At 49.1% G+C, this 21,729-nt stretch overlaps 2 protein-coding genes across 4 annotated transcripts in view; both read left to right on the forward strand.

Moving 5' to 3' along the window:
• The window catches only part of ECSCR (endothelial cell surface expressed chemotaxis and apoptosis regulator), a 21,248-nt gene extending 1,314 nt beyond the window's left edge, over window positions 1–19,934 (forward strand). Inside the window, exons 2-11 of one of the 3 annotated variants that reach the window (XM_009330005.1) lie at window positions 9,230–9,271; window positions 9,876–9,926; window positions 11,885–11,998; window positions 12,513–12,560; window positions 14,484–14,531; window positions 15,119–15,217; window positions 16,518–16,616; window positions 17,223–17,259; window positions 18,649–18,748; window positions 19,302–19,934. In XM_009330005.1, coding sequence (XP_009328280.1) covers window positions 9,230–9,271; window positions 9,876–9,926; window positions 11,885–11,998; window positions 12,513–12,560; window positions 14,484–14,531; window positions 15,119–15,217; window positions 16,518–16,616; window positions 17,223–17,259; window positions 18,649–18,748; window positions 19,302–19,310 — 647 coding nt within the window. In that variant the 3' untranslated portion in view covers window positions 19,311–19,934. The remainder of the gene's footprint in view (window positions 1–9,229; window positions 9,272–9,875; window positions 9,927–11,884; window positions 11,999–12,512; window positions 12,561–14,483; window positions 14,532–15,118; window positions 15,218–16,517; window positions 16,617–17,222; window positions 17,260–18,648; window positions 18,749–19,301) is intronic. The other 2 variants (XM_009330007.1, XM_009330006.1) reach the window with 2 other exon arrangements.
• A 724-nt stretch (window positions 19,935–20,658) lies between these two features.
• The window catches only part of DNAJC18 (DnaJ (Hsp40) homolog, subfamily C, member 18), a 15,584-nt gene continuing 14,513 nt past the window's right edge, over window positions 20,659–21,729 (forward strand). The window contains exon 1 of the mRNA XM_009330032.1: window positions 20,659–20,705. Within this exon, the coding sequence (XP_009328307.1) occupies window positions 20,659–20,705 (47 nt within the window). The remainder of the gene's footprint in view (window positions 20,706–21,729) is intronic.

The raw sequence follows: 21,729 nt of genomic DNA on the forward strand, positions 1-21,729 counted from the left end.
TCGCCAGATGTGCCTCTAGCAGCTAGCGCCGGACCCCAGCGGGGCCGATGCCTACGGACGATGGCAACGGCATTGCTGACGCCCGACGCGCATCGGCTGATGCTGCAGTGGCACCTCTCCGGCTTCAACCAAAACCACCGGCCTTCCCCACTGTCGTTATCGCCTGTCGCGCTTCTTTGCATTGGTCCGAGAGTTCTGAAATGGCTTTGATTTTATTTTTAGTTTTTTAGCAAAGTCACTAAGGTGGTGTAGTGCTTGGGGGGAAAGCTTCTGTGCAAGGCAAAGCGGCAGGCTTAGCGAAAGGGGCAGAGATGGGGTCAGCGGTGCCGCTGGTTCCCCGACACACAGGCAGCTGGGGAAGGGAAGCAGGGGCTCTTGAACAAGACAGAAGAGCTCAGAGGTCTCCCGGCACCTGAGGAGGTGGAAGTAACGTTGCAGGAGAGACAGGATTTGCTTTGGCTGGAAACTACTGCCTGCCTCTTTCCACACAGGCGCTTTTTTTTTTTTTTTGTTACACTTTGTGCAAGTTCATCAATTTACTAATGAATTTATTATTTCTTAATTTAAACTTCTAAGCTCCCACAGTTATTTCTAAAGGAAGGTTCAAATACTGTTACTTTGAAATTGCTGAAGTGGGAAAGTTTGGAACATTTCCAACCTGTTTTTCCTCCCCCAGAAACACTCAACAGAAAATTTGTCCAAACAAACCTCTTCCTATGAACGGTTTCCATTACAATGGGCAGGCATTTTCCAGACAAAAGATTTCCACTGAAAAATTCCTCCTCAAAGCTGACGAGAACCCAGCAGGATTTTCCCACTGTCACTCCATCCACTGCTCTCCTTATCTGCGCCACAGCCAGTGGATGGATAATGCCAGGAGAAGCGTAGTACACTGAAAACATAGAAATATGTCGATATGTGGGTTTGATATGATCGAAAACATGGGGTGCAGCTAGAGGACAGAGATTGAGCTACCAGGAGACCTTCCAGACACAGCGCTTGCACTCTAAAACCAGGGCATCTGGTGCGTCCTAAAACTGATCCCTTGGCCAAAAAGGAGCAGCCAGCGCAACCCTGACCTGGCGAAGAAGGCAGAGAAAGCGGGAGGTGCTTAGGAGAAATGTTTGTTTGCCAAACAAACTGCTCCCTTCTAGTAACACGAAACCCCGCAGATGAGACTGCAAATCTCACCAAAGTTGCGAGAGACGGTTTCCAGGAATTATGTCCCATTTACAATAGGTGAGTCAACAACAGGTGTCCTTGGAGGGGACGGCGCTGGTAACCCAATGCCGGGAACGCTCCCGCTGGGAAAGCCAAGGCGTGGGCTTAAGCCCGAGGCTGGAATAGGGAGATCTGCGCCTTGCGTCGCACCAGCAAAAGGCCCCACTGCCAAGCCCCGGCTAGAAGCTCCCATCACTCCGCTGCCCAGAGGAGCCCACTCAGCGTGACCCAACCACCACAACGAGGAGGAATCTCCCATGCGGTCTTTTTTGTAGACTTATGGGCTGGGGGGGGCTGGTTTTACCTTTCAGCTGAATCATCCCAGCACAGCAAAAAGGAGCAAAGTCCACTCTAGTATCTCTGGCTGCGGGGGTGTTTGGAGATATAAAAGTTTGGAGGAAACTTTACCCCTAATGCCGGTAGCTCGTGAAACTTCCTACAAACCTGGTGGAACACCAGGGATGCAGTTAAATGGCGCTGCCTTACCAGCAGCTGGATTTCACAAGTTAGGGAGAATCTTCTCCCTGCTGGCTGGTGAGAAACCACTGGTTTGGGACCCAGTGCCCTGAGATCAAGGCTGCTGATCCAGGACACAGTGATGGGACAGGGACATCGTAGTACAGAAGCAAAGCTAGTGGCTTGGGCTTGCCACCCTACATAAAGAGGAGGCAGAGAGCTCACGCGGAGCTGTTTGTTGCAGAAATGTGGAAGAGGGGGCTGTGGAGGTGCGGAGCATGCCTGTCCACCCTCCGGAGCAAGCCAGGCAAACACTTCTGGCACTGGGGACAGCCACCACGGGTTCTGGACAAGAGAGGGGACCCAAGGTGGGTGTCCCCCACCCTTCCCACCATCATCAGGCACAACCGCAGGCTCTGCACGCTCCCGAGGGCAGCACAGCTCTGGATGAGCAGCTCCAGACGTACGATTCAATAAGCTCCTCTCGTACGTCAGGTAGAAGCGACTCTGGAGTTGCTAAAAACCTTGAAATCACACTGAAATTAGTGGGATTAGAAATGAGGGAGAAACGTGTCACAGCTGACGATGCGCCGGATGGAAACACAGGACCACTGGGCTTTGTGTCTGCCACTTATCACAGCCACGTAACGCTCCCGTGCCTTGTTTTCCCCAGATATGAAACAGGAATAATAAAATTACCTCTTCCATAAAGTGCTTTGAAATCTGGGAATAAAACCTAGGTGATATCACCAGGGTCACTCATGTGAAATCTGGACTCGGATGAAGCTCGTCAGGCCAAGATGCTTTCCCTGCCCTTTAGCTGCTGCTTCTGCAAGACTCAGCACTGCAGGCAGCAGCTGTACGGTGCCTCCCCAGCACCGACGCGCTGAAACGACTGCATCCAGGCAGGGATGTCCTTCAGCCGCTCCCCTGGGGTTCGAGCCAGGAGACTTAAGAAAAGAAAGTGGAAAGAACAGGAATTATGAGAAATCCCTTTGCCACCAGCCCCTCATGCACCTTGTCTCCTGGGTCACTAGGTGGGAGCTGAACTGATCCCAGCAGATCACATTCCTGCATGGCGGTTCACGAGCACCAGGCAGCCTGGCTGCTACCAGCAACACCCAAACCAACCTGGGGGGTCTTGGAATTGCTGGAAAGAATAATAATTTTGTGAATAAACTTGGAAACGGTAGCAAAGAGCCTTCATGAACTTGGGGGAAGCAAGACGTGCCTGGTAGGCACCTACCGCTGATCCACCACGCTGGCTGCGCCGCCAACATGGTAACGCGTGTGCCGCCACAGGGCTCTGCGGACGCCTGTCCGGAGGTGGGTGCGTACAAGCAAATACAGCAGCTGATCTCCTACAGCAGCTGGAGCGCACAACGTTTGGAACAAAAGTCATACAAACTGCTGAGGACCACCTGCAAGGTGGCCTGTACGACGGCAGGACCTTGCCTGGGAGCCTCACCAAGGTGTGGGAGCAAACACTTCCTCCGCGCCTCAGTTTCCCCAGCTACAGAAAACAAAGCAGAGCTAACACTACCCCTCTCCTCTGTAAAGTGCTTTGAGACCTGCTGATGAATAATATTATTTTTAAAAAACTGTAGGTAGGCAAAAAGCACACGCTGGGCTCTGGCTCCCATCAAGCCTGGATAGGAGCAGCGTAGCCAGGAGAAGGGCAGGACCCACATCACCAGCACTATGGAGACCAGGAGCGAACACAGAGCCCTAAAACACGCAGGTCCCGGAGGAAACTGGAACCAGTAAGCAGCTGGGAGGGTGACGGCGCAGCAGCCTGATGGAGCAGGTGTTTGCTCCCCAAACGCCACGGAGCAGCGGTGGCGCAGGCAGGGGGAAAGCCATGCTGCTTTCCTCTTCCAGGAGCAACCACTTTTCACGGAAAAAACAGTCCTTAGCACGCACGGCGATGTGGCAGAGCCCGCTCCGTGCAGGCAATTTCCCCACATTGTTTGTCTCCTGGCTTGTTTTCTACATTCAAGTGGGTTTTAATTGACTTCCACTAAGATCTGCTTCCAGAACAGCTCACCAGAGAGGAGCACAGAGCGTGATGCTCAGAGAGGATGCCCAGAGCTGGGTGCAGCCCTTGAGGAGGAGCAGAGGAAGGCTAAGATTAATTTTAATTGCTGATGAGATCTGGGTTTAATTCCTGGCTCTCTGAACTTTCCACGACGCTTTGGCCAAGTCATTACAATCCAGAACCACTTGGCAGTGAGCTGCCAAAGCCCCCATGGCATTTGGGAATTAGACACTTAAATACCTCTGTGGATCTGGGACCTGATTTAGGCTGTCAGTTTTCCAGCCTGCCCAACGACACTTTTCCTCTCCCTCCTCCACAATTTCCACCTTACCCGTCCCGCTGTGTGATCCTCAAGGCAGAGGCACCTTTTTTAGGCGCGTAATAAAATGGGACCTAGGCTTTTGCAGAGCTCTCTGCTTTCCAGGTTTCCTAATACAGGATTTTTTCCCATGTGAAAGTCCTAAGAATTGGGTGTTGTTGCTCTCCGCTGCTTCAGCAGCTGCTGTGCTTCACCCAGGAAACAGCTGCGCTTGCGTTAAGCGGGCGGTATATTTTTGCCATGGCTCGTTTGACGGAAATGCCAATACATGAATTGAAAAGTCTAATTTTAGGTGGCTAGGTCTCTTTTCTGAAAGCATTTGTTTTTGCAACCTGCAAACAGAGGGTGACACCGGGGCCGGTACAGCAAGGCTGCACAATGCCACACGGGCTCTGCAGCTCCCTGCCACGCAATGCGCTACCTGGGGACAGGTAGGACGTCACCACATCTCCCCCCAGAACTGCCAGGGAAGGAGAAGAGTCCAGCAAGTCCAGGGTTACATGTCATTGGGGATAGACAGTCCCTCTCCATCACCAGTTCTGAGTGGACAGACCCAGTCCCAGTGCCTTCATTTCAGTGCCAGAGATCCTCCCCTGTGACTCCATCCCTCGGTGAATACAGACCGGACAGCACGAGCCCTTCTTGAGCCTCACGTAAACCCTGCTGAAGTGTTTCCAACAGCTGGCCCAGGTCTCGGCTACAGCAGTGCTGCTATACGGAGGCTCTGATGTAAAGTCTGAGTTTTTTTAAATGTCAGTGCCTCTCTTTGGTCAGCAGCTGGAGAAACCACTCTTTAAATGCCCATGATTGCCAAAAACAATACCAAAACAGAAATACCTAAAATTCACCTTTTTTTGTTTTACATCATTCTCTTTTTGTGCCGAGTAGTGAGCAGGGTGAGCTGCTGGCTGTGGGAACACCTCGGCTGCCGTGAGAGAAGGCTCCATAGAAAGACCTCTCTGCTCTCAATCTAACACTCGCATCTAACCTCACAGAAGAACTACTGCAAAGAACAGAAATCCAAAATTCCCCTGCTCATCCTCTCTAAAAATTAACTGACAAGCAGCTAGCGCTGGGTCGGAGCTGAAATGCACCTGCAGCTCCGATGCGCTCCTCTGCAGCCCTATAGCTCTGGTGAGTAATCAGGAGTTCCCCATTACACCACGAGCAGAAAGCAGTATTTCCCATTGTAAATCCCTCAGCAAGCTCCCCGTCTCCACCTAGAACTGCACAATCCAGCCATAAATCACTTGCACCCAAACACGCAACAAGTATCTTGGCAGTGCTTACGCTCAATGGCGAGTCATTTGAATGGCTTTGATGTTTATTGCAATTACAGCTGCGCTGGCTGCGTCCTGATTATTATTGTTAGCTGCTTATGCAGCCAGGGCCCTCCATGGAGGGGAGCAAGGCCATGCTGGCAGAGGCACCGGGAGGAAATGGTTTCCAGCACCATTTGCACGAGAGTCCCCTGGGGAGGTCTGCAGGGAGCCGCGACGCGTGGCACTTTTTTGTTCGTAGCCATCCTGCTGCCCAGCCCCACGACGTGACTTGGGTCTCTTCCTGCTTTGCGTCCGTCCGTCCCTCTCCGCTGTAATCCAACCGGGATGCTAAGCACCTTCACCAAAAGAAAACACCTAATATAACAGGACTTTTGATTATTTAAGTTGGCAGGGAAGGCATAACAAGCAGCAGTGGCCAGAAGTCAGAGCCAGACATGCTCCACTTTGAAATAATGTGCGGTTGTGTTTACAGAGCCAGGGCCATTTATTCCGGAGCAAAGTGCCAGGAATGGATCTCCATCCCTCGGCTCCTTCACAGCAAGACCGGTCACTTCTCCACAGCAAAGCTCAAACGCGGCTGACCGGGGCGAGCATCTACTTGGCCAGGTGAACTCCAGGGACTGAGCACTGGAAAAGAAACTGCTTATTCATCTCATTTACAATAACCCCAAGGCTTAGTTTTGCAAATGGAGAATGCCTTATGAGCCAGTGCTCTGGTGTGACCTTCAGTGAGGGGCTGAGCTGCGGTGGAAGAAAGCGTTGAGTACGATCCTCTTGCCCTAGTGCCGGGGACGCTGGAGCCAGCCCACGGGATGGTCCCATCAGGGATGGCAGTACAGGGCAGCAGTGTCATCTCCCTTGCTCTCAGCTTCCTCCCATCCCTAGAGGCTCCGTTCAAGCTCTCAGATTTCTCCTCAGCTGCACCAAAAATGGTTGAATAAACTGCCAGCTCAGCACCTTTATTCCCCTTTTCCTTTGACAAAGACTATGTGTAGACAATAGCTCTTTCTTCAGTGATTCTTGATGCTTTCACATGCCATCTACACTAAAAAGCACCTGTGATGATTTAAAAAAGAAAATGTGTTACAAGCAGCTACTTCTCCCCACGGAGGAACAAGACAATGGCTTCTGCAAGGCAATTTTGGAGAAAGGAGCTGTTTGAGTCTGGCAGCCGCTAGAGGATGTTGGCCCCCATAATGATCTCAGCACATTATTCTTTTGTGCTGAATGTATACAGAGTACCTTAAGGCATTCACAAACCAGCGTCCAGAAATTGTGTTGTAAAGCTGTTTAGCAAGAGGAAGCCCAGTGACAAAGAGAAAACTTGGCAAACTCTTGGGATCAATGGAAACAGCCCAAGTCAACACACGTTCTCCATGGAGTCAGCTGGGCCCCCGGGGAGCAGGCAGTGCCTCACAGCACCCCAGGCAACAGGGCTGCAAAGGGGTGCATCCCCCTTCCTCAAGCGAAGCATCGCTATCTCTTTACGAAGGGCAACTGTGTGCCCGAAAGATTTTTGTTCCATTGTATTAATTGATTCAGTAAGTGATGCTACATCTGTCCATAATCCTGTCTATGTTACGAGACTGACGCTCATTTAACCTGCTCTTCAAAACCTGCAGCGAAGGGTATCCCGTAATTCTCCTACACAATCACTCCTAGCAACCCACTATCCGTATGTTAAGGCAGTTTCCCATTGCCCAGCCTCCCTTTTCCTTGCTGCAGTTAAAAGTCCTTGTTTTCTGGTCCTGTTCCCAATGTATTTAGAAAACCAGTTAGTCCCTTCCTCTCTATGTAATTAAAGATCTGATCATGTCTCCTCTTTCATGGACTAAACAAGATAGTTTTGTCAGCCTGCTGCCCAGTAAGCTAGAAGAGAAAAGCATGGAAAAGATCTGAAAAGTCAGGTCTGATTTTCACAGCCAAATCCTATCTGGAAAGAGACCATGTTTTATTATGCGTTCACTGTGGTTTACACACTGTTTTGGTTCCTGTTTGGCTGGGATCATTGTCATAAAGCTTCAGACAAAAAAAAAAACAATTACGGCTCCAACGCAGTTACGTGAGAAAAATGAGATCAACCAGGAGCTCGCTACACCCAGACAGTCCCAAGGGGTGAGCTCTGAGCCAAGCCCCGATAACCCACATACACTGGACGCTAAAGATCTCATTCCAGATACACACCACCATCAGGGCATTCAGCTGACCTCTTTCAGACACCTACAGCGTAGGTACCTACCACGAAGTTCATCACCTACATCGCCTCTACGGCTCCTGGTAAGAAACGGGGTGTTGCACGCTGTGGCTCCTCTAGCCACAGCTACAGTAAGGTAGAAATCTGAAATGGGTAAGGTAAGGCAAGGCAAGGCAAGGCAAGGCAAGGTAAAGATCTGAAATAGGTCAGAGCAATAGGGTTTTAGAAGTGCCTGGTCCTCTCTCTGGTGAGAAAGAGAGCCTGGAGATGAGCGCTCCTGCAGGCTGGCTCATGAGAGGTGTAAAGCAGCAGGTGAGATGAATCTCGGGTACAGGGAGGACAGATTCTGGCTGTAATGGGTGCACAAGCACTGCTCCGCTCTGGCTCGCGCCTCCCGTCCTGCCACCCCACGAGGCGCAGCATCCTGCACAGGCACTGCACCTCATCACAGCCCACTGTTGCAATGGAGCTACGCGGCATTACAAGGGGACAGCGAGCTGGAAGGATTCAACCTTTACTGCTGTCCCTTTTTGTCCAGAACCTTTAGCTCTCGTGGGACTCTGGTGAGATGGATCACCGGTGGGATCAGATTCAGCTGGTTTCTGTAGCTGTAATGTAGTTTCTTCCATTAATCTTAACTACAGACAGCACCAGGATCACCAGCAATAACCATTTAAAAATACCAATTAGGACGTCCATTTCAAAAACAACCGACTCAAAGTCACCTTTTCAAAGTTAAACCACTTGGGTTTGATTTGAGCGTTTAAAGTGCATTTACATTTTCCAGTTCTTGTCCCCAAGTATGGGAACTGGACATTTCTTTTTCCCATTTTAAATGGCAGCATTTTTAATTCACATCTCATCTAATCATAGGAGTCCAGGAGCTGGGCCTTAAAGAAAAACACCAGGGATCCTGAGAGTAGGCAACACGGGGGATTGGTGCAGGGATGCTTTGTCATAAATCCAAAACAAAAACAACAAAAAAAACCCAAACTGAAACACCTTTCAGTTGAGAAACCAGGGACTCGGTGCAACACCTACAACCCTGGGAGAGCAAAGCCCTGCCTGGACCTACAGGACTACCCACCCCTACCAGGGAAGGCAGCTCTGAGTCAGCCCCCAAGCTGCAGCCCCCTTGCTCAGCCCGGACTTACACGGCCACGAGGCTTCAGCCAGCTTCCCAGGATGCAAATACACGGGACAGAAGGATAGGAGGTAGGAGACGGGAAGGAAAACAGTCCCATCGGCTCCTGGAAGCCTTTACAAACCCCGTCCACCCACTCACTAAGGTCTCAAGGGAACAAAGCGTTCAAATGTGTGTCTTAACTCCATAAACAGCTCCAGAATACAGGTCAAACAGCCTTTCTCTGCCAAAACTGAGCTGGAGGCAAACAGCTCATGGGGAGGGAACGACCCCACTGATTTATATGGCCTTGCATTTTCCCTGTAGCAGAGGAAGACAGCTCCCTGAAGGGTTCGGCTCCAACTGGGGAGGAGGGCATTTATCCTGGCTGAATAAACTCCAGTACTAATTTACTCACAACCTGATAGTTTTGCACTCAGTGTTTGCTACTACTTCTTTGCTAATGTTTTGGGGGAAATCATGTATTTCAAAGTCATTCCTACAGAGGATGAGGAAAACTCAAGCCACACAACCAGCAAGAACACCAATGCAGTCACAGATTAGCACCGCTAATACTCTTATTCTTTCATTGCAGGTACTACAACCTCCACAGACTCCTCTGTCCATGCTGTAACAGGTACCTCCTGGGTTGTGATCTGCTTTAAACATCTATTTGTATGTGGATGCAACTGCCCATGTGGGGATGCAAATGGAGAGTCCACAAACGGGAACGAGATTCAGAACTGCCATCCGCTTCCCATCCTTCTCCCAGGACCCTGTGTTGCCCACCTCCGCCTGCCCCATCTATCATCATTCACCCCCAGATCTCCAGGGGCCATGGAGGGCACTGTGCCCCGGAGGATGACCTTGCCTGGCTCCCCTTTTTCTGGTCTCTGCCCCCAACTTTGTCTGGAAGATAGCAATGCTGTGTTTCAGGAAGCCCAATGAAAGCAGAGGGATCCAGCCTCATCTTTGCTCTCAGTTCCCCCCGGCTGTTTCCTAGCAATCAGCGTGCTCTCCTCCATGAATCCTCAGAGCCAAGGACCCTTTGCCCACAGGTCCCGACAGCCACACCAGTGACAAACTCCCTCCTTAGCATCTCTTGCCCCGTCACCCTTTCAGCTCTTATTGGCTATAATGGCCCCTTTCCGGCCCATCCTTCGGCCCTCCCTATGGGGATCCCGCCAACAAGGAGCACCTGTAGGAGACATCACCACCGTGTCTCTCTGCTTGTGTTACAGGTCAATCCCAATCAACAACACACAGCCCCGAAGTAAAGAACCATACCTCAGGTAACGCTCATCTGGAGACCTAAGAGTGCAGCTCAGGGGCATCCTGGCTTGCAACTGGTCTGACCTTCAGTCCAGCTGGGCCATCTGGCAATAAATGGGGCCGTGCAGCGGCAGGTTAGACAAGAACAGTGGTGGGGAAGAAGGAAATTTTGTGGCGTGAAGGCTTCTGATCCAGCCAGCTCACCCCAGAGGGATCAAGGCACAGGAGCGAGCAAGAACAGGGGAAAAAAATCACTAAATTGAATAGGGAGAAGCCGGGTCAGCAGGTCACAACCCAGGGAAAACCCTGGCCTTTGTATCTTGTGTGCACAAAGGATGCGACTGCCCAGAGCCCAGGCAAGGAGCCAGGCTGGGCAAGTGTCCGTGTTGCTGCATCCTCCTGCCTGGCATCGCCTGCTTTGCTTAGCAGCTCTTCCCTGCAAGGACCGCCGGGTGAGTGCAGTCCGTGCAGGCACGCTGCCTCGCACGCCAGCTCCGCCCTTGGCTCCTGGTGTCGTGACAGAAGTAACAGCAATGAAGTCGTTGTTGTAAGAGCTTCCGGGCGTTACATTTACTGTTCAATACGGCTCTCTTGATGAGCCTGACTGCATTTTTTTTAAACTAAAAACTTCCAGTGCTTTGCACACCCTCAGCACCTCCCATACACCAGGTCAGTATGTTTCCCATTTCTCCAAGAGGAAAAGGGGAAGCATGACGAGGCTTGTCCTAAACCGTACAATGTTTGTGTCAGCACGAGGACTGAACGCTGCCTTAGCTCTAATTCAGTTATTCATGTTGGGGGTTTTGCTTTGTTACCTACCTTCATGGAAACAGCAATCACTCGTAAGGACAGAAAAATATTTACAAGTAATACGAACCTCTGAGGAGTTCCCTTACTTTATTCTCTTTTTCCTGTTCTCCTCTTCTGCTGAAACCAGGACACTACCGCACATACGTGGTCACACAGAAGCCCTGGAAGTGGGCGTAGGGAGCTGTTAGCAGGAAGTTATATGTTTCAGTCCGAAAATACACAAAACCAAATGCACAAGAAGGGATCTATCCAACTCCAGATCCACATCTGTTAGCCCACTTGGATCTTTGGAGACAGATCTCTTCCTGCTGTGTTGGGAGGGGGGGGGAATCTTTCTAAGCATAGCTACCCCTCCAAAGGGACCCCAAAAATATAAAGGAAAAAGATCTAAAAAAGATCTGATTCTGCTTCCGTGCCTTGCAGAAAAAGGAAACCTATTCCTAAATTCAAATATTTTGGTAAAGCATTTGGATAAAAGGGGAAAAAAAAAAAAAGAAAACCAACCTTAAAGCCATTTTCACTCTTTTCTCATTTTTATTGGAAAGCCAGGAGAAGTCTAGACAAAGAACTTGCCTATAAATTCCAAGCTGGTGATCCACTCTTCCTTGCAGAGGGCTTATTGAAAGCTTTTTCCCCACATCTTGCTCTGGATCATGTTCTTGCTATGCAGCTTTGAGTAGCAGGTTGAGGAAGATGATAGAGCCTCCAGACCACTGCAAGAACTGAATTATTTGTGCTTAGAGACTCTCAGTGAAATGAAACATAAAAGTTAGCATTTCAGATAACAAGCAAACACACACGTGGGTGCCAGGCAGCTCTAGCCAGTTAAAGTCTCCAGTGATAAAAATACCTTCATTTTCAAAGCGGGGAAAAAAATGGTGGCAAAAGCCAGACTTTCTCCATGTGTCTCCTGAGCTCTGCCAGCTCAGCACCTCTGTACACTAAAAAAAAGCAAAAGCTAATGCCAAAGTACAAGAGCTCCCTGACTCTGAGGAGGATGAAGGCTATTTCCTTGTCTACTCATGCCCGTGCTTTCCCTAGCGGCTTATCCATAACTCCCAAGGAGTTTGAGGACTATTTGCAATAGCCATGCCCTCCTCCAAGCTGCTTCTGAGCAGAGCTCGTGATGAGCAGAGCTCTTTGAAGTAACGCTATGCTTCCTCTACAGAGCCTTCAGTAAAATCAACAACACCGACCGACTTCAATCTCACCTCTGTGGGTCAAACTACTACAGCCAAATCCTCTTCCGTCGCCACAACACTGCTAGCGTTGACTGCGCGAGGTAAGTGTGGAAAACTCACATTTTTGCTCAGGCAGGACCTGTTTATGCATCCCTCCTTATGCAAGCAAAACTGGGGGCATCAGAAAGACTGGGCTAGTCCACGCCATGCTACTTATTCAGTAGCAGCAACTTTTGAATCTCTCTGAGTCTTTGCTAAAAGAGCAGCTCATTCCAGCTCCCCAAAAGCACAGGGCTGGACACAACCGTGACGTAGATGTGGCAGCTGCACAGCAAGCCCATATCCGAAAAGCCAGATCACACTTTCCCAGGTAATGTTTTGTGGAGGAGCTACAGGCACCCCAGCCTCCTCAGCAGACCTCTCCCAAGCTCACTTCTCACGTACACTCTCTAAATTGACGGCACAGCTTGCTAGCTGGCCATCTTGACGTTTGTTTGGAGGGGAAGTCTCATGCAAACAAAGTTTTTTACGCCACGGAAACCCAACAGCTCTCCATAGCACAATTAATAGCAGCTTCAAGAGTTAATTCTCCTTTCCCATGTTTTCTTTATCCAGATGAAAAGTCTAGTGGAAGCAGAAGCACAGCAGCTTCACCATCACAAGGTACTTTGTCCTTTTATAGAGTAACAACAAGTTTAGATAATTTCATGGCAATTGGCTTACTTGGTTCACATGGTGCAGGTTATCTAAGCACTAGTCTTTATCTTGGGGCTGAGCCATCAGTAACACCCAAAATCATGTCTGGTATCCTTACAAGCAGTGATAAAACACAAGACCAAATGCACCTAACATCCTCTGCCTGGGATGAACTTGAACAGTTGAAAGACCGATCTATGTTTAGGAAAAGGGAGCCCTTTTAACATCCTCTAAAAAAAAAAAAAAAATCATTTTGCTTTTGACAGTTTGCTTAACCCAGCCTGTAAGCAAAAATTAGAGAATTCAGTAAGAGTTTTCTCAGAATAAGGGCAGAATCCAAGCGAGTGGGAAGCCTGAAATCTAACAACTGAGCTGATTCCCCATTAAAGACTCAGTCTCAAAAATCTGCAATGGTCAAGACGGAAACTGCTCTGCCTCTCCAGGTACCTCTCAGATCTTCTCTAACGCAAGCAAGGTTAAAAACCCGTGTCAGCTCTGCCTGCACAGATGTCCAACCAGCATGCCTGTGCCCAGCTAAGCCAAGAGCCCTTTGCATCAGAGCAGCTTGCTATTAATTATAACCCTGCTTTATATCTGAAAAGCTCCATACATCTTTGACTATAGAAATGTTGCTGATGCTTCCAAAAGCGAGGTCTCCTGTGTGTGAGATCCAACATTTCCCAGGGACGGGGTATCCATGCCAGGCCCAACAAACCACAGCTTCTGCCCACCGCCTGTGGCTAGAAGAACAATTTCAGAATGAAACAAAGGGTTTGATGACTGGTGAAAAAAATTGTACAGCAGTAGTCCCTGCTTCTCAGGACTGTTCTGCTCCACGTGGCTTCTGAACCAGTTAGATTTGTTATTTCATACCTTTTCCCCCTTTTCATACCCTTTCCCCTTTTTCTTCTGACTTTTGGCAAAATTACATTCCGAAACAGTGATGTTTTCTGCAAGACAGGAACCCCAGTTCCAGCTGCACGCCCTGCGCTCCACTGCAGAGTGCCAGGAGCCGTTTCACACTCCTCCAGGCAGCACATACTTTTGGCCAACGCTGCTATTGGGAAGGTGGGGATGGGAAAGGAGGAAAGAAGACCCTCCTTGACCTACAGATGATCTTCTGCAGCTCTAAAGTATCATTTTTAGTGTCCTGACAGGGCCTGTTCATTAAGGTCAATGCAAATAATCTGGCCGTTCAACACACATCCAGGAGGCAGCAAAGGATTTTTTTCTCTGTACAAGTGAAACACCCAGGCTACCTTTAAACTTGCTTGCACTGGCTTTGGAAGCAGATGTCACAAACCGAACAGCTTCATGTAAGCCAGTTTATCTCACTGAGAACTGAAGGCCTTGCTCGAACAAACCTCTACGCTGCCACAGCTAGACTACATATGGTGTACAAGTTAGCCCAACTCAAACCAGCTTAATTACTTCTAGATAACCCAGGACAGCATATCCACTAATTCCAAGGACAAGGACAAGCCGAATGGTCAATCCACACCCATAATCTGCAGAATTTCTTCCCCTAAGCAGATTTTTTTTTTTAAAGTCTCAACATTTATGAGCAATAGCAAATCTGTAACCTTTCCAGTTCACTCTTCCAGTATTCAATCGCTGTATCTGCCCAAAAACTGCATCTGGGACTGCAGAACCTGAACAGTTTATACAAGGGCATTTGAATTTTGGTTCCCTGAGTTTCTATTTGGGCATGGAAAATAGTACCAAGTATGTTTGGTGGGAAGGTTTTAGCCCGAGTATGAATTCCATGTTTTCCCAGATATCACCAGCATTACTGTGAATCTGTTCTCCTCTCCAGCGTGCCCATTAATTCTTTCGGTTATTAGATGACACGCAAGGACAAGACTCACATTCTGCGTTTCCTCTATTCAGGTCAAGAGCCCAAGAGAAGTGAGAGTACCACAACATCAGCAACTCAAGGTGCTTTCTCCTTTCTCTTGCAGAGAGATGATTGCCGCTAGATATTTTATAGCCCTTTTCACAGCCAACAGCAAGGCCATCATATTGCTATCCTCAAGGCAGCATGGTGAACGTCCACCGAGTACCTGAGGGATGCTGGCCATCCTATCTAGCCCTTGAAAAACCTGTAAAGCTCCACAGAAGCAGCACTTTGGGGCAACTTGTTGAGCCTGGGAACAGTGGTTGTGAGTCACAGCAGGAAAGGTGCCACTATGGCAAAAGGTTGTAAAAAGAGGGAGACAGGACAAGCCTCCCCCTCAAACACACTGCTAGATCAGTCCTTCACCTGCCACGCTCAGCTTCATCACTAGGGCCCTGGCAGAAAACCCTGCGGGCGTTCTCAGATGGTCGATAAAAGGGGCCACACCAAGGCAATCCGATTCCCACATAGGTCTTGGTCACTTTGCTGTTAACATTGATGAGGATCCAACGTTATTCTCTTCAATAAAGCGCAAGTGTGAGTTAGGTCCTCTAGCATTGCTAGGAATCCTCTTCCCAACCTTGGAAGAAAGACTTTTATATAAAGCTACCTTTTTCCCCTCTTGTAGGCACCTCAAAGCCAGTCACCCCAACACCGAAGTCCTCTGACTACTTGCCTGTGCCCACTCCGACAGATGATAAATCACCACTGACGGTGGCAGCTTTTGGTAAGGCCTTGTGCAACCTGGGGAGAGGATGGGGGGTCTGTTTCTCCAGGCCACGCTGTTTTGGACACCCAGCTTCAAAGATGCTTCCCTGGAGATGGCTCCACAGTTTTCTTCTTCAGCGTGCCTAATCCTGGAGTTTTCAGAGTGCAAGGGAAAACCCTTGAGAAAAAGACTTGTCACCAGCAGGCAATAAAGCACCTAATAAATACTCCCAGCCATGCCCAGTATACAAGGGACAGACAATTTGGAAGTCCTTCATGGCTACACCCGAGCTTGGGATCTTGCTCCCAGCGCCAGTGTTTGCCCCAGCTCCATGTTAAGACAAGACCTGGGCACAAATGATCCCATGCTATGCCTTGGTTTCCCTGACAGGGTCTAGAACAAACACACTACCCGCCTGGAAGCTTAGACAGGTTTTTTTTCCCTGCAAACCTGTTGGGACTGCATTCCCGCCCTGCCTTACTGCCTTCCCCGGTACGGTTGCACCCGGATGGGCAGGAAGCAGCCAAGTCCTCTGCATCCTTCAGACTGTGGAAGGATGGAGGAAGAGATGCCATACCTTAACCTGGCAATAGATTTGAAGATGGGCACGGGGTAGATTTAAGAGACCTGCTCTGCCTTGGGCTATAACTGTCCCCCTCCTCCATGAAGATGAGCAAAAAAAAAACCCCAAAAAACCAGTTTGCTCATTTCTATCACACTATAGGAAAAAAGAATTATTTCAGAAGCATTTTTAGAAGTCAAGTGTTGACTCCATAAGTATCATTTGCTTATATCATCCAAGGGAAGCCACGAGAAGTCCTGAAGCAGTCTTAACAGGACAAGACTCCCATGCAAAGAATAGTTTGATTTATCGAGGCCAGATGTATGAATCAAATCTGCAGTTGGCCACTGGTTTATGAGGCAGATAACATCATTCACAGTCTTTAGCTTGTCTCTCCCCATTACAGTACGTATTTATCTGACTTTATGCACCTTTAGGATAAGATTTACCAACTGTAGTAGGGACATACTGACTTCGATCAATCCCCAGTGTAATCAGCTGACTTCTGCCCTCCTGGCACTGCCTTACCAATTAAGTATTCATCAGAAGCCCTTTGAGCCTAAAACACAAGAGGATAAAGCCATTCGCTCTAGTGACTACTTACTTCTCTGCCTATTACGTACCACGCTCATTTTAATGAAAATATTTATTTCCTGCCCAAGTTTTGATGACAGTCAAAGTCTCTCTGCTACCCCAGAAGCCGAGGACAGGCACGTTGTTGTATCAGTCACAGACAGTTCTTTCCTCCATCCCCAGGTGTCATCAGCTTCATAGTTATCCTGATAGTGGTTGTGATCATTCTGGTCAGCGTGGTCAGCCTGAGGTTCAAGTGTAACCGCTCAAAGGACTCAGAAGGTATTTGCCTGGGGCGATCTGCCTTTCCCTAAGCAAAAAGTCATCAGTTTCTGCAGGGATCTGGCAATTCCTAAACGATGCTTTTAAAAAGCTTACACGGTGGGGAGGTTTTGAAGCCAAACTGGAACACCGATTCAGCAGTTAGGAATGTAATGGTACCACCTCTTTAGAGCCCCAGCCCAGACCCGTCTGCACAAGGAAACAGTCTCAAGTTTGCTGCAGTTAAACGTGCAGATTTCCAGAGGTGGGCAGCTCTTCCAGCAAAAGTCATGGAGTTTGACACCCCTCTTCCCTAGGAATCCCATTTCCCACTAAGCAGTGCCCACTACAGGGCAAGGCTGCTCTACAGCAAGACGGGTAACTGCCAAAAGACCGAAGGATGCTAGTGGCTAAACAGGCAGCAAAGCATTCCGTCCTGCCTGTATCTCACGTTAGTTGAAGAGTTCTCTCTAATCAACTCTCAAGTATACCCCATGGCGTCTCTAATCTCATTTGGATTTCATTTATAACCCTGTACGACGTAATTCTGAATATAGATGACTTATTTTATTGCTTGGCTGTGATGTTTTCTCACCTGTACGTCACCAACTGCTTTTCTCCCTCCAGACAAACAGAAACCAGGGACCTCCATGGTATCAGACAGGTAAGGGTGCTCACACTATTCACATCCTATTGAAAGTGCCTATTTTATTCCAGAACTAATTTTAGTAAGGAAAAGAGGCTGCTTTGGTTACTTCAGGCGGAAGGAAGCATTTCAAGACATCTTTGAGACAGGCAAAAAAACAAAGTGAGCATTGATAGCACCTCATCCTCTGCCTGATGGAGCCAAAGGTAGAAGTTCAATATTTAGGGGCCTCATTTCAAAGCTGCACTGATACCTGTGAAGACTCATCACCTTCCAAAAGCAGTTCGCTTGTCTTTCTTTGCCTAGATACAGACTTGAGGTCTAAACCTGGGTTTCTGGATCTCAAAGCACCCTCAGTGAGATGAGATGAGATCAGGTCCTCAAAAATATCTTCCAAGATGCCTATTACTGTTATCTAGCAAGAGCAGGATAAGGGGGCACCAATACAGGCACCTTTGGACGAGAAGCACCAAACGGAGGATGGTCCGTCTGAACCCCATGGTCGATCACTGCTACCCAAGAAGAGAGGCTGCCCGTGGGAAAGCAGCAGGAAACAAGAGCTGGAAGGGACCAAAACATGTTGCTCCTACTTTATCGTCTGATAGTTTCTGATCAAAGTAACAAACCCCACTTTGGAAAGAGGCAAGGGACACAGGGAGCAAAGTCCCGAAGTATTTAGGTGCCAAATTTGCATCAACATCAATGGTTCACAAATACCCTTAACGATCATGATCTAGGTGATCTGCAGCCACTGAGGCAGGACATGTATCAGAGCAGAGGACTCTGCCCCCAAGGCACCCTAGTCCCCAAAGTCATCCAGTCTCCACTGGCACTAAATGCACATCCCAGCCCTCAGGGCAGGGAGAAAGGGGAATTCCACCTTCCTAACACTTGTAACTCTCACTCTTAAGAGAGATGCTGGCAATACATGAGCAGCAGCATCGGATGTAAAAATATCCGGGGCTCCCTTTGTATGACAAATAAACTTAAGGGCATAGGACAGAGGGACACAGTAATGTTTCCTTTTGTTCCAGTTCTGGTAATGGCTGCAGGGCTAGAAGGCAATTCAGTCACTGAGAGCCAGATCCAAACCGCTCCTCGATTCTGCCTACAGGTAGTGACACAGGTGACAGCGATGCTTTCTGTCGGGCAAACCAGCACCGCATCCGAATTTGAATGCGCTCCTTGTTTCCCCAGAGATCTCTGAACCTATGTTCAGGCAGGGATGGGGACTTTGGCACTAAGGATGTGCCTGAATCAGGACAGCAGCTCAAAGGGCAGCGTAAGTCAGCCCTGGTCCCGTGTGCCAGCCAGCCACAGCCTTGCCAGTTTGCCTCCAGTTGTGGGCGAAGAAACTCCCTTCTCCCATTTTCCAGAGTAGTTAATACTGCCTTCTCTTCTTGACAGCTGCTCGGCAGGCACAAGCCAGAAGGATAACAGCATCACTCTGATCTCCATGAAGAACATCAACATGAACAACAGCATGAGTTACCCACCCTCAGAAAAGGTTTCCCTTTTAAGCCTCGCTTTTTAGAGAGTTAGCTGGGGATTATTTATCTTGCTGGATAAGAGCATGCCTTTGAGTTATTTCTTTGCTCTCTAATTCCTTCAGAAAGATAATTAAAAAAACCAGCTGCCATCAAACTCCTAAAGGTCCAGACTGGTTCCAGTGAGCCTGGTGAACAGTTTGGATGCCATCTCAGGTTTATCCCAGCTGCCTGAACTCAAGGCATCACGTATACCTCACGTATATAGGTGCCATCAGCTAGGGCCAGCCATCAGAGCTAGAGAGGTTTGTCATTAAATGAAGAGGTAAATAAGCCAGCTTTCGTGAAGGTGTCACCCTCTAGTCCAAGCTTACCGCACTCCTGCTCCGCAGGTGATATTGGAGCACATTCCCATCAGTACTCTCAGATCCATCCCACACGAGTAATTCACATCATTTTAAGTTGTTTTAAAGCTAAACTAGCACTGGGACTGGGTTTGAGGGAACACATTGCTTAGCTTTTTTTGCCAGCCCAGACAGGCTGCTGATGCGCCGTGTTTTGTTCTTTTTGCAGGTGCTATGAAGCCAAGGGCCCAGAGCTTGAAGCTGACACGTGACAATCAGCAGTGACTTTCTAGGTTCCTTTTTTTTTTTTTCTTTCCCTTTGGGGAAAGAGCAAAGGTAGACTTTATATATAAATTATTATGCCCTTCCTGATCAATACATTTACAGTAGCATCCCACATAGCTTCCCCACCTGGGGTCTAAGGGCTTTCTCCAGTTACAGCCTGCCATGCTCAATGGTTGATATCTATTTTTTATATGCCTTCAAACCCTCAGATTATTCCAGCAGCAAGAAGCCCCAAGGAACCATCTACTTGGCTAATAAACTGCTGTCTTAGATTAATGGCCTTTATAGTCTGTGCCAGCCAGTCACAGGCTCGTTTATCAGTACAGCCCCACACTGAGTCAAACCCGTGCGCTAGAAAAGCGTGATCTGAAGCTGAAGACCTAATGGGACTTAAATGGCCAAGTGCTAGGTCAAATCCCAGCACGACTGCTCCAAGCCCCTCATCCTTGGTGCCCTCATTGTCCCCACAGCGGTGGGGATGATCATATCCACCTACCTCACAGGGTTGTTGTGAGGCTATGTTAATCAATGTCTGTAAAGCATTTGGAGAGCCATGGATTAAAGGTGCTGCTGAAATGCAAATTGCCATCTTAAATACTTTATTATTAATAACTGAGCTTCAGGCAGGCAGATCGCTATCTTCCCACAAGCCCAACATGCTCAAAGAAGGCTCATCTTAAGTGTAAAGAACAAGGTCTCTGCACAGACGGGGTTTTATCTGAGTGTAAAAAGGAGTGGCCACAAGCAAAATGCTGAGCTGCTTCAGCTCCTGAAGTTTGGTAGCCCGAGTTTTCTAGGAGAGCTTCCATCTTCTTCACCACCGTTTTCCCAGAGCTTCCTGATAGACCAGAAAAGCGGCATCCCCTTCCACAGATCAGCCAGAGCACCCACCTCACCGCAGCACCAAGGACCACCAGTGCACCCCCGCGTCGCCACGATAACGAGAACAGCCCTCCGTTAGGGAGGCTCCACATTGGAGCCAGCTGGTTCACAACCCCAGCTGGCTCCGACCCCGCTGCCAGTCACTTTTACTGCCTACAGCAAGATACACCCTTATAAGCCAAGCGACCGAGGATGATGGAGGCGTCGATACCCGGCCTCCACGTGACCCTAAGAGAAACGATGCGCTGTTGGGTATTTCTGGACGTCTCAGCTGCCTCATTCAGCAGCATAACGTACTAAAGCGCTAACTCTGCAACCGCCTTTGCCTCTGCCCGCCTTCACCACGACTCCCGCTTGCAAGCTTCACCAGCTCCGCAGTCAACACAGACCTCCAGAGCACCCAGCAGCAGCAGGCCGAGATGCTGTCTTCTCCTAACATGAGCATCAATACCCGTCAATCCCGGAGGTAAACTGTGAAGTCAAGGAAAAAAAGATTTAGCCAAGCACTCAAAATAGGTATCACTGCACACATTCCCCTACACAGTTCGATGAAACACAGTAATTTAGCTTCGTTTAATTTTATAGCATGGATAAGAGATGTTTACTGGAATGTGCGGTGCTAGAGGTAGCTCTGCTTCGCAGCTGGCAATGAAGTGTCCAGCAAAATAAATGCAAAGTTTGCACAACTCCTGCTAAGTTCCAACACACTACCTTTAACATACGCACCCGGTAGTTTGATAAGCTATTTTTTAAAGAAATTAAGCCATTCCGGTAAAATTCCTGAAAAGTAAAATGACATCACTCCACCCACCCAGCCTCCACCAGACTCGTGAGTTTGCTTAAGTACCAGATCCCCGGTGATTCCCAGCTCGGTGGATCCAGGCAGCTCCAGATCCCAGAGGCCTGTGACTCAGTGCATGGAGCCTCAGAAGCAGGTTTTCAGTCCCAGGAGGACGCTGCAAAGGCAGCTGGGGAGCACCTGTCATACCGAACGCCTCAGTAATCGTCAAGCTTTAACTCATCTCCCCTCCACACTGACCTCTGAAAGATGCCCCCACGCGTGATTTTCCTTCCTTTGAGCTCCTGCTTCCCATAGACCCTTGAGAGTCTTGACAAATAGCCTGAACCTGCTCCGCCCTGAAACCGATCCACATCCAAAAGCAACGTTCCAGCTTTGACCTGTTCAAAGGCAAGACTGAATAAAAAAAATGAACAACGGAAGCGACGTGACCCCCAACTTCCAGTTGCTGCTGCTCACGTGAAAGGAGAGACCTTCTCCAAGCTGCCGCGCTCCTACAAAGCACGCCGGCGAAGACGCCGACGCCCTCGCACCATCAGCTGCCACGGCACCCCACGGCACCCCACGGCTCCGCTTAGCTACAGCTCATTCGCCCAGCTTTAACTGGCGCGGGGGCTGAGGGGGAACGGGCCGCAGCCCCAGCAAGGCACGGATGCAGCCGGGCGGAGCGGCGGGGGAAGGGCCCGGGGGG

This window comes from Pygoscelis adeliae, unplaced genomic scaffold (assembly GCF_000699105.1).
Source record: "Pygoscelis adeliae isolate BGI_AS28 unplaced genomic scaffold, ASM69910v1 Scaffold248, whole genome shotgun sequence".
Lineage (NCBI taxonomy): Eukaryota > Metazoa > Chordata > Aves > Sphenisciformes > Spheniscidae > Pygoscelis > Pygoscelis adeliae.